We start from the raw sequence: 12,552 nt of genomic DNA, 5'->3' as shown, positions 1-12,552 counted from the left end.
TTAAGGGATGGGAAAAATTCTACTTAAGGGTTCTTACTTGAGTTTTTGTTATTTTAACTTTGTGCCCTTTTTATAAAAACCATAAACCTTTTCAAATAATCACTGACCTAAATTATTTTTATTCATTTTTTTGTCCTCTGAAACTTGACTGAATCTGATAAAACAGTGTAAAAACATATATATATATATATATATATATATATATATATATATATATAAAACTTTTCAATGAATATATGTCAATTTATATTTTTCTGAATCTAAAAGTTTTAAACTGCTTTTGGTTCATTATAGAACACCACACAATAGCATAAAATGAACATTTTATTATTTTGTATATGCTATAGATAACATTGGCAATTCTTTTATGTCTACAAAATGATACTTTTACCCTTAGAGAGAGACTTTGACATTAGTCAGCAAGAAATCTCATGTGCACAAAATGAAAAAAGTTTCCAGTTTTTTTAATTGCTTCGTTTAGCATATTTTACTACATATTTATTTCTTTCCCTAAACAAGTCTTAATGGTTTTATAGGAATTCTGGAAGATAACGTGCTCTTGGTTGAGCTTTTTGATTCTGTTGGTGCTCCTGGAATGACTCCTATTAGTATTAATGACCAGCTAATCAAAGAGGGCCTAGCATCCTATGAAGTAGGGTAAGTAGACCTGTAAACTTTTATTTTTAGTTCATATGTAACACTTCATTCACAAGAAGGGAAACTGGCATGTCATTCTGGGCCATAGGTGGGATTTTTTCCATGTTGTTAGGTTCAAACAACAACTGAAGTCATTAGTCCAATGGGGACTAGAGTGGCTTTTCCCTCCATTCCTAAGGAATTCTGAACCACAAGAATGGCTCCTGGAGATTGAAGGTACATGTTAGAAAAGGATGCTAGCACTTTATTTCTAGATTGAACGTCTACTTAGGCAGCCTCTTATACCTGTTTGAAAAGAGAGTTCGGAAGAGAGAAGGCAGGATACAGAATAAGCATATTGGTAGAGTACCCCACATTTCCATTTGGAGAAATGTGAATTTTCTTGGGTTCTATAGATACTTTCAGTAGATACTTTGAAAGAGAATCAGGCTTGAGCTATTGTGCTGATACTCAGGGCAAGACAGTGGTTGAGATGATCCTAGAAGCAGAAGGGCAGAGTGGCAGTGAGGAAGAGATTGGGAGGGTTTGGAGTTAGGACAAAGCAATTCCTCCACAATAGGAACTTAAGCAGTAGGGTGGCCCTTTACATATTTTCTGAAGAACTCCCATATATAGCCCTTAAGAAAGCCAATATTATAATACCCAGAGAAGGGTAAGCCAGAGAAGCAATGACACCCAGCAGAAGCCTGCAATCGGGCTCAGTGTGTGTGGTCTGGCTTCCCCTCCCCACCCTAACACTAGAAGAACTAGTAGCAAAAGAGAGAGGGCCTGTCCTTTTTCCAATATAAATCCTAAGTGAGAGGAGAAAGAGGTGAAAGGAAACTCTAAAATATATTAAACTGAGTTTTGTTAAGTCAAAGTTATTGAAATATAACATATACAATAAAAATTCATCCTTTTTAAGGTACATAGTTATGGATTTTAATAAATACTTATGTATCATTTAAATATCTTACAATGTCATATATCAGTTATGCCTCAGTAAAGCTGAAATTTTTTAAAAAATTATCCATCTTGTCATAAAGTATGGTTAACACACAGAAGATAACATGTATGTGCCAAACTGAGAGCATGCCCTTAAGTTACTCATCAATATTAGTATTGTTACATGGGATGTATATCAAATAATTAAATTACTTCTGTTGTAACCAAAAGTTAGAGGTACAGTTCTTTCTTGGTCATAAAAACTGGTATTTCTTTGAGTTATGCTGTTGGTTAGTGCTCAGAGTTCATGTCAGATAAGGACTGAAAACTGTCCATTAGATTGAGCAGCAAAAATCGGTCATCTTGATTAGCTAAATCTCAAACTTATGGTGAAAGGAATTAACTTTTTCTTTTATAGAAATAGAAAATTACATCTAATTATCTGTGGTTAGAGTCTGAACTAATCAGATATATTAAACATTCTAACTCTTTATTTAATAATTTTGCTCCTAACACCCTTTAATAGCATTTGTTTTACACTTGCATTTTAATTGGCAAACATTGATATTTTTTAGTCAAGGAGAAATATTCAGGTTACCAAAAAACTGAAAAGTCTTGGTGAGTACAAAATATCAATGGGAAATGGTGAAATTATGAGCAAAGTTTGTACTTTTTAAAAATCCTCACCAAGAACATGCTTTTATTGTTCTTAGAGAGAAAGGATGTGAGATATTGATTGATGTGCCCCTATGGAGTTCAAACCCGCAACCTGAATATGTGCCCTGACAAAGAATCAAACCCATGACTTTTCTGTAAGGGAAGACACTTCAACCAACTGAGCCACACCAGCCAGGGCCAAAGTTGGCATTTTCTTTTTTTCTTTTAGGGAAAGGAGGAAGAAACATCGATTGGCACTATGCTATATGTACCCCAACTGACAAACACAGCTGCATCCCAAATACACCCTAACTGGTGACTGAACCCCTGAAACATAGGCATGAGTCCTGACTAGGAATCGAGCTGGTGACCCCCCATCCCGACACACCAGCCAGGGCAAAGTTGGTATTTTAAGCTGTGTTTTTAAGATAGAAAGTTTGGCTTTTAGGTTTTTCTTTTTGTGCTTGCTTTGGTGGTATTTAATAACTTTTTTAAAAGACTAAAATTGCTATTTATTTTTTTAATCTTTATTTTTCAGATTATTACATATATTCCCCCCCCCCCCCCCCGTACCTCCCCTCCACCTGATTCCCCAACCCACACCACCCATGCTTCTACCCCCCCACCACTGTCTTCATCCATAGGTGTAAGGTTTTTGTTAATCTCTTCCCGAACCCTTCATACCCCCTTTCCCCTGAGAATTGTCTGTCCACTCCCCTCTATACCTCTGATTCCATCATATTTACCAGTTTATTCTATTCATCAGATTTTTTAATTCACTTGATTTTTAGCTTCACTTGATACATATGTATTTGTTGATCATAATTTTTATCTTCCTCCTCTTCTTAAAGAATACATTTCAGCATTTCATATAATACTGGTTTGGTGTTGGTGAACTCCTTTTTTCTTGTCTGTGAAGCTCTTTAAATGACCTTCAATTCCGAATGATAGCTTTGCTGGGTAGAGTAATTATTTTTTTTAAAAATATATTTTATTGATTTTTTTACGGAGAGGAAGGGAGAGAGATAGAGAGCTAGAAACGTTGATGAGAGAGAAACATCGACCAGCTGCCTACTGCACACCCCCTACCGGGGATGTGCCCACAACCAATGTACATGCCCTTGACCGGAATCGAACCTGGGACCTTCCAGTTCGCAGACTGACGCTCTACCACTGAGCCAAACTGGCTTCAGCATGGGTAGAGTAATCTTGCTTATAGGTTCTTGCTGTTCATCACTTTGAATATTTCTTGCCACTCTCATCTGGCCTGCATAGTTTCTGTTGAGAAATCAGCTGACAGTCATATGGCTACTCCCTTGTAGGTAACTAGCTGTTTTTTCTCTTGCTGCTTTCAAGATTCTCTCTTTGTCTTTTGCCCTTGGCATTTTAATTATGATGTGTCTTGGTGTGGTCCTCTTTGGATTCCTTTTGTTTGGGGTTCTCTGAGCTTCCTGGACCTATAAGTCTTATTTCCTTCATCAGGTAGGGAAAGTTTCCTGTCATTATTTCTTCTAATAGGTTTTCAGTGTCTTGCTCTCTCTCTTTTTCTGGCACCCCCATAATTTGAACATTAGTATGCTTGAAGTTGTCCCACAGGCTCCTTACACTATTCATATTTTTGGATTCTTTTTTCTTTCCCAGTTGGGTGTTTTTTGCTTCTTTGTATTTCAAATATTTGACTTGTTTCTTGTGATCCTCTAGTCTGCTGTTGGATCTCTGTAAATTATTTTTATTTCAGTCTATGCTTAATTTCTAGTTGGTCCTTTTTCATATTCCCAAGGGTCTCGCATATTGGCCTTTTTCTAGGAAATTCTTGAAAAACCTTATAACTGTGGTTTTGAATTCTATATCCAGTCATTTGTTTTCTTTCATTTCTTTCATTTGTGGTCTGTTTCTTTGTCTCTGCATTTTAACTGCTTCCCTGAGTTGATGGAGTGGCTTTGTGTGCAAGGTGTCCTTTGGGCCCAGTGGCTCTGCCTTCCCAGTTACTTGGGTGGGCATTCTTGGTGCACCCCTTTATGGGATGCACAGACTTGTTGTAGTTAAGCCTTGATTGTTATTGTTATCACTGGGCAGAGTTGACCTCCAGGCCAATTGGCTGTGAGGATCAGCTCTGTCTATACTGGGAGAGCTTCTGTGCTCAGTTTGGATGGGGCGGGGCCTGGGGACAGAACCAACAGCCTTGGTTTCCTGGTTTGGGTCTCAGTGTCCCACAGCAATGGTTGCACACACCTCTAAGAGAAAGCTGCTCTCAAGTTTTGCCCGCTGCCAGACAGATCAGTTTCTCCCTGAATGAGTGTAGATAAACAAAGTTTCAACCAGAACAGGAGTATGTGTAGTCAGAAGGCTTTGTTTCCCTCCGGAACAAGAAAGGCAGCCATGTGTTCAACTGCCTGAGTCCTCTCCACGCACATATGCGCCTCCTCACCTGTCTTCTGGAGTTCCTCTGGGTCTCAGTGCCCTGCAGAAATGGCTGTATGCACCCCAGAACTAGAGTACATGCAGTAGGGAGGCCTTGTTTTCCTCTGGAAAGATCAAGGCAGCCACATATCCAGCCACCCAGCCTTTCCTCTCGCTCACATGTCTCTGTGTGTCTTCCGCCATTCCCCTGGGTCTCAGTTCCCTGCAGTTATGGCTGCACACACCTCTGAGAGAAAGCTGCTCTTGAGCCCTGCCCACTGCCAGACAGTCCAGTTTCTCCCCATGTGTGTCTGGGTTCCCCGCGCCTCAACGGGACTGGATTTCAGCGCTATGGGGAGCTTTTGTTTCTCTCTAGTTTGAGAAAGCAGCCACATATTCAGCTGCCCAGCCTTTCCTCTTGTGTGCGCACGTCTCCATGTCCCCACAGTTCTGCACTCCGCAGCTCCTGCATCTCAGTGTCCTTTTTTTTTTTTTTTTCTTTCTAGTTGTAGAATTTCCACTCAGCTGGCTTTCTGGTGGTTGTGGATGATGTCTTCTTTGTCTTTTAGTTGTAGTTTTGAAATTGTTGTGCGAGGCATCAATATAGGTGTCCATCTATGCCACTCTCTTTGTTTCTCACTCTAAAATTGCTATTTAATATTTCAAAATTGTGAAGCAGTGAGTCAAAGCTAAAACACACTCATCTCTGTATTTAAGCAAATGCAAACAAATATTTTGTGAACTACTTTTTTGCTAATGGGTTTTGTTATTTTTCAGATACACCATCAAAGATAATTCCAAAAAGCATACTGAAGTGTGGGATCCTTCTCCAGAAGAAATTATTTCAAATGAAGTAAACAACTTAAATTCTGTGACGGCAAAAACTCTACCTAATGAGAATCTTCAGTCACTTTACAATAAGGAACTGCCTGTGCATATCTGTAATGTAATATCTCCTGAGAAGATTTATGTTCAATGGTTATTAACAGAAAACTTACTTAATAGGTATATGATATAAGGAAAACATATTGCATATGATTTTTTCTTCTATATTTTATTTCAAATATCTAGAAGTCATAAATGTAGAATTTTATTTTATTTTTTTAAATATATTTTATTTATTTTTATATAGAGAGGAAGGGAGAGAGGGATAGAGAGTTAGAAACATCAATGAGAGAGAAACATCAATCAGCTGCCTCCTGCACACTCCCTACTGGGTATGTGCCTGCAACCAAGGTATATGCCCTTGACCAGAATAGAACCTGGGACCCTTCAGTCCATAGACAGACGCTCTAGCCACTGCTGAGCCAAACTGGTTAGGGCATAAATGTAGAATTTTAAAGGTAGATAAATTATTTCAGCTAAATAGTCTATTTTTACTAGTTAAACATATGCTATTACTATCTTTACTGGCTAACTTCACTATATTAGAATTTATTCATTCCATACATGCTTATTGAGCACCAGTTATTTTACAGCCAGTGTTCTAAGTGTTGGGTTACAGTGATAAAAATACAGACAAGTCTTTGCTTTGTAGAGCTTAAATTCTAGTAGAGGGAGAAATAGTTCATATATATATATATATATATATATATATATATATATATAGTAGAGCTGATGGTGATAAAGACAATAGAAAAAATAAAGCATGTAGGGAGAAAGATAATTTTAGAATGATCAAGGAAGACCTTAGAGATGGTGACATTTGAAATGGATCTTAATGGAGGTGAGGGAAGTAAACCATGAAGATATCTGGGGGAAGTTCATATCAGACAGAGGGAAGAGCTAGTTCGAAGACCCTACAGTGGAAATGGTGTGGGTAATCAAGGAAGAAAGAGATTCATTTGGGCTGGAGTAGACATGTGGTCAGAGAATTTTATGTTGTCAGAAAAGGTTTAGAAAGTTAAAATATTTTTTCTTCATGTAGTTTAGAAGAAAAGATGGTAGCTGCTTACGAAAACTCAAAATGGGAACCTATTAAATGGGAAAATGATATGCACTGTGCTGTTAAGATTCCAGATAACAATCAGTGGCGAAGAGGCCAGATCATCAGAATGGTTACAGACACATTGGTAGAGGTAAATGTAGAGTTAAAAATATAGTCATGAAACTAAATGCATTTTGTACTTTTATCCTGGATTTACTTAATCCAATTTTATGAAGCTTTTCATTTGCAAAAATATTTTTTATTATCTTTTCATAGACTTAAAGTTATTGTTTTCATAGGTCTTGCTGTATGACGTGGGTGTTGAACTAGTAGTGAATATTAACTGTTTAAGAGAACTTCAAGAAAACCTAAAGACAATGGGAAGATTATGTTTGGAATGCTCTCTTGTTGATATAAGGTAGTTTTTAGCTGAGTAAATTTTCTCATTATTCAATGTGATTTTAAATATATTTCCTTTGGGATGGGTTCCGGTAAGCTTTAATTATGCTAATATATTTTGAAACTTTCATAAAATCTAGTTAATTTTAAGGTTTTAAAGAGGAGGGAAAGATAAAAATTTGGAGCACATGTATTTTTGTGGTATTAAGGAAATAGAGATAGGTAATTATGACAGGTGTCTTCATAAAATTCAAAATGTTAAATAAATAAAAAACTTGAGGAACCAAGTCAATTAGAAATAAAATGTATTTCATAAGCATAGAATTGTGTGGAAAGCTAAAAATGGGTAAATTACCAAAAAGAGTGACTTAGAGAGGATTCTGGGAAAATAGCATTGTATATAGTTTTTGAGTCTACTAGAATCCTGCCATAAATGTAGAGCACAACTAAAATCTGTACAGTCAACACCTGCAACAAAAATAGGCAGCAAGGCTTCACCTATGAGTTCCCAAATTCAAATAGGTGTGGCAACAGAAACCAACCTGTATGATGTCAGCAGTAGTATGGGAACATGTGGAGGGAAAGCTGACTGGTTGCCAACAGCTCTGAGAAAAGGAATTAGGAAGAGCATTTCACTGAGGCAAACAGGCCAGTATGAGAACAACAACCCAAACAGAGAAAGCAGTAATGCAGGAGACTTTGTAGTTGAATGTAAGAGACCTGTAATATGCCAGTCCTGTGGTGCTGGAGCTTTCCTAGCTGTGTAAGCTCTCAGCCATCTCAGCTCCCTTCTATGACCCTACAACCGAGGAAAGACAACTGGGAAAAAGAGCCTGATTTGAGGAAGACAGAAATGGGGTAAAGAAAAGGTACAGATAAAAGCAGGGCCAAGGAGTAGAGGAATATCAAGTATGAGGCCCCATTTTCTGTCACTTTGGGAAAGCAACGCAATAGCTATGAAGCTAAAAAAGCAATATGAACTACCGCTTTCTCCTAAGCACAGGAGATTTTATTTTACTTAAAACATGATCAAAAGCAAGAGTTACAGTTGCAAGAGTTCCAAGCAAATTATCATGAGGAAAAAGGACCGGTTGCTTAGTGGTTAGAGCATCAGCTGGTCACCAAAGGGTTGCTGGTTCTATTCCTAGTCAAGGACATATACCTGGGTTACAGGTTCAATCCCTGGCCATGGGAGGCAACTGTCAGTGTTTCTCTCAAATTAATGCCTCTCTCTCTCTCTCTCTCTCTCTCTCTCTCTCTCTCTCTCTCTCTCTCTCTCTATCTCTCTATCTCTATCTCTATCTCTATCTCTATCTCTCTTCCTCCTTTCCACTCTCTCTAAAAATCAATAAGAAAAAAAATCCTCTGGTAAGGATTAACAACAACAAAAAAAAAAACAACAAAAAAGAATAAGGAGCCAAAAGTGACATGTTTACAATACAATAAACTATAATCTGACATTTCAGAATGAACTAAAACTTTTTTTTTCATATTAAAGGAAGATTTATTCCCCAGTAACGAGCAGGACTCATTATGGAGGTAGAGAAATCAGAATTAAAGGAGAAAGGAGGAACCCAACCGGGTTGACTCCACAGAGGGAGATTGAAAAAAAACTTTTTGTAAAGAATAGACACTGTAAAGAACAACATAAAACAATTAGAAAAACTCAGAAATAAGATGTATTACAGAAAAAGCATGATTTGGGGTGGTGAAGAACTAGGGTGGGGAGGGAGGAGGTGGGTTAGACAAGGTCATTGAGGGGGAAAGGAGGACATGTAATACTTCAACAATAAAGAATTAAAAAGAAAAGAAAAGAAAAGAAAAGAAAAAGGATGATTTGAAAAAGATAACACTCAGGAAAGAATTTGAAAAGAAAATTCTATAAAAAATGTAGACTAGCCAAAACCGGTTTGGCTCAGTGGATAGAGCATCTGCCTGAGGACTGAAAGGTCCCGGGTTCGATTCCGGTCAAGGGCATGTACCTTGGTTGCGGGCACATCCCCAGTGGGGGGTGTGCAAGAGGCAGCTGATCGATGATTCTCTCTCATCGATGTTTCTAACTCTCTATCCCTCACCCTTCCTCTCTGTAAAAAATCAATAAAATATATATTTTTTAAAATGTAGACTAGAAAAAAATGCAAATGTACACTAAATTAGATAAATACAAGATAAGGACAGATTTTTTAAATTAAAAAAAAAATAATCCAAAGAATTCAAAAGGAAACGAAGATGCCTAAGTTGACAAAAAATAAAAAGACAACATATATGTAATAGGAATTTCAAAGAAGAAAACTAAAAAAAATAGAACCAAATGCTAAAAACCCAATTCAAGAAAGTGTTTCTAAAATAAAAGACAATTTAAAACTATATATTTGAAAGGGAAATCAGGAATGCCAACATTGACAGATTATCTAGTAAAGTTATTCAACTTTTAAAAGAAGCAAAATCACACTGTCATCACCAACACTTTGTCAGAAGATACTGCAGTAACATTTTTAAAATACTTAAAAGAAAGTGACAGGCTATGAGTTTTATGTCCAACCAAACTGACCTTCAAGACAGACTACAGACAGTCTTATAGGACCACTCAGGAGTGTTGTTCCTAAGGAATCTGAAAGAGAACAAGCTTTAGGTAAAAAGACATGAGAGATTTTTGAAATAAGGATTGGTGATGAACATTACATTTATGTTACCTCAGAACTATGATTAAATTATAATTATTAGGGAAACAGTATAGCATGCAAAGTAAATATGACACAATTTCAAAAATGAGGGGAGAAAGTAGAGTACCTATGAAAACTTGAATAAACTTTCTGTTTGTCTTATTGGTATTAATTAGGAGTAAATACTTCAAATAAAAGGGGGGGAAAGCAAAAAGAGGTAACTATTGATTTTATATTGGAATTATATTAATATGTTATATAAACAATCAGTAAAATGGTAAGAAAAATGTAATTCACTATCTGTACATAGCATGGCATAGACTTTCAGAGAGGAACTTTTTCAGAAACACTTAAAACACAGTAAGTTAACTATACATTCTTACCAGAATATAACCTAAAAACAAAAAAGTAATTCCTCCCTACCCACAATCATCAGTTGTTTTCATTAAACTCAAAGTGGGTTGTAATGATGTGGAATCTATTGTGCATGTATTGTGGGGTAAGTAAAATAGTAATTACGTACATATTGTTAAGAACTGGTGTGGTGTACAGATGATAAAGGTGTAAGATTAAGATTAATTTACCTTGTACTCCTGATTTTGAATTAGAAATATCAACAGAAACTCTTGAGGTGTTTTCATTGTTAAAAACAAAAAAAACAAAAACACCTTTTTTAGCCTTATAACATGAAGGCCCAAGTCATATGAGCTATGCTGATATGCAAATTGAGGCCTACAAATGCCATTTCTCTCAACAGAAATTAATGCTCTTTGGGAAAATGTCCAATTCTAGGTCTGGGGCAGGAAATGTGCAATATGAGCCTAGAATATTTTGTCAAAGCAAAAAGCAAGAAAGCTATAAATGATTATTGGGATTGTGACAAAAGAATTCGGCCAACCTGAATAACTTTCACTGGCCAAAGATGGGATAGTTTGAGCATTAGTAGGATAATGGTAATTGATAAAATATTTGATATGTTTAAATCCCTAAGTATAAAGTGATTTAAAAACAAGCACGCACTCGTGCGCACACACACACACAAAAAAAATCTCATTGGTTACTTTTAGAGGATCTTAGGGAATTACTTCATTATTCCGAAAAGTGGTGAATAAGGGAAATGAACTTTTGTCTTGTTTTTCCTATATGATCTACAATTCAACTTATAAAGTTATTTTTTATATATTTTCCAATTAACAAAGGAAGAGTGATAGCATTAGAATAGCATCATTTATATCCCAAATAAACACAGAAGGAAATCTAGTTCTACTAACGTTACAAAAAGAGAATCAGACATTGTGTACTTCCTGTTAGAAGTACATAGTACCACCTATGAATAGTGTTGCTGGGAGGGAAAAATACAAACCTGAATCTGATCAAGAGTCTAGACCTCACTATGAATTGAAAGGAAATACAAGGAGCATGTTAGACACTATGGCAATGTAAGCAGCTAAGTTCAGACCATGGAAACTACCAGACAAATGACTTATTGTAGTTTCTTCACAGAAAGTTGCAAGGGAAAGAGATGAAAGGGGCAATCATACATGTCAGTCATTCATGATATATGGACTTTTGTTTACCAATTCAATCTTTTGGAAACATCAGGAAAAAAATAACCACCATCTGAATGGTTTATATTTAAGAACTAGAGGCCTGGTGCATGAAATTCATGCTCCAAGGTCTCTGAGCCCTTGGAGGATGTCCAACTCTGGGCCTAAGCCATCAGTTGGACATCCTTAGCATTGTCATGGAGGTGGGAGAGGCTCCTGCCACTGCTGCCGGCTTCTGGCTGAGCAGCACTCTTCCTGTGGGAGCACACTGACCACCAGGGGGCAGCTCCTACATTGAGTGTCTGCTCCCTGGTGGTCAGTGTGCATCATAGCAACTGGTCATGTTGGTTGATTTGCATATTAGCCTTTTATTATATAAGATTATTAAATGTTTTAGATGAGATAATACTGTGATTAGGTTTGTTTAAAAATAATCTTTTGGAAATACAAACTAAAATGTTTTTCAAATAAAACGTTATGTCTGGGACTTGCTTAAAAATAATCAGGGATTAGGGTATGTAAAAGTATAAATGAAATAAAATTAGTCATGTATTTATAATAGTTGAAGCTGAGTGATAGATACATCAGATTTTTTACATTCTCTCTGCTTTTGAATATGTTTGAAAATTATCATAATAACTTTTTAATGGTGAATTCACCAGATTTTAAAGAAAATATTCAGATAATCTTCAGGTATTGCCAAAACCGGTTTGGCTCAGTAGATAGAGCGTCGGTCTGCGGACTGAAAGGTCCCAAGTTCGATAAGGTCAAGGGCATGTACCTTGGTTGCGGGCACATCCCCCGTGGGGGTGTGCAATAGGCAGCTGATCAATGATTCTCTCTCATCAATGTTTCTAACTCTCTATCACTCTCTCTTCCTCTCTGTAAAAAATCAATAAAATATATTTTTTTTAAAGATAATCTTCAGGTATTAAGAAAAATCTATAAGATATAGTTTAAAGATATATAGCAAAATACAGTCTGTTCTGAGTAAATAATTAAAGAGGAAATATTTGATAAAACTCAATATGGCTCTCATAAATCTCAGTGTTGACCAAATTTTATGGTTTCCCAGGCTAGAAAGGAGCACTTAGCATGTGTCTAATTATCCTCAGACTTCTTTCTGAACAATAAAGAAGTGGCAAGTTCCTGATTCTTAGAGACTTTCTTTCATTGATAAATCCATGGCAATAAAGCTATAGTGTGTTTGTAACAAGAATTATAGAATCTTAGGCTTGGAATCCAACTTAGAGATGTCATGACAGTAATTTCTTCTATATCTGTCCTAGTACATATACATTCAAGACCTGCTTGAAAACTTCCAGTGCTGTGGATCATATTTACCCTCAAGGGTCTTGTCTGTTAGGCAGCTCCAGTT

The 12,552-nt window shown here is 36.5% G+C and overlaps 1 protein-coding gene across 1 annotated transcript in view; it reads left to right on the top strand.

The window, feature by feature from the left end:
- The window catches only part of RNF17 (ring finger protein 17), a 158,478-nt gene that overhangs the window by 107,896 nt on the left and 38,030 nt on the right, over window positions 1–12,552 (top strand). The window contains exons 20-23 of the mRNA XM_036455598.2: window positions 537–657; window positions 5,416–5,643; window positions 6,566–6,716; window positions 6,865–6,983. Coding sequence (XP_036311491.1) covers window positions 537–657; window positions 5,416–5,643; window positions 6,566–6,716; window positions 6,865–6,983 — 619 coding nt within the window. The remainder of the gene's footprint in view (window positions 1–536; window positions 658–5,415; window positions 5,644–6,565; window positions 6,717–6,864; window positions 6,984–12,552) is intronic.

Source organism: Pipistrellus kuhlii, unplaced genomic scaffold (genome assembly GCF_014108245.1).
Source record: "Pipistrellus kuhlii isolate mPipKuh1 unplaced genomic scaffold, mPipKuh1.p scaffold_m20_p_3, whole genome shotgun sequence".
Classification (NCBI taxonomy): Eukaryota; Metazoa; Chordata; class Mammalia; order Chiroptera; family Vespertilionidae; genus Pipistrellus; species Pipistrellus kuhlii.
The sequence above is the reverse complement of the archived record's forward strand: the minus strand, read 5'-3'. Positions and strand labels throughout refer to the sequence as shown.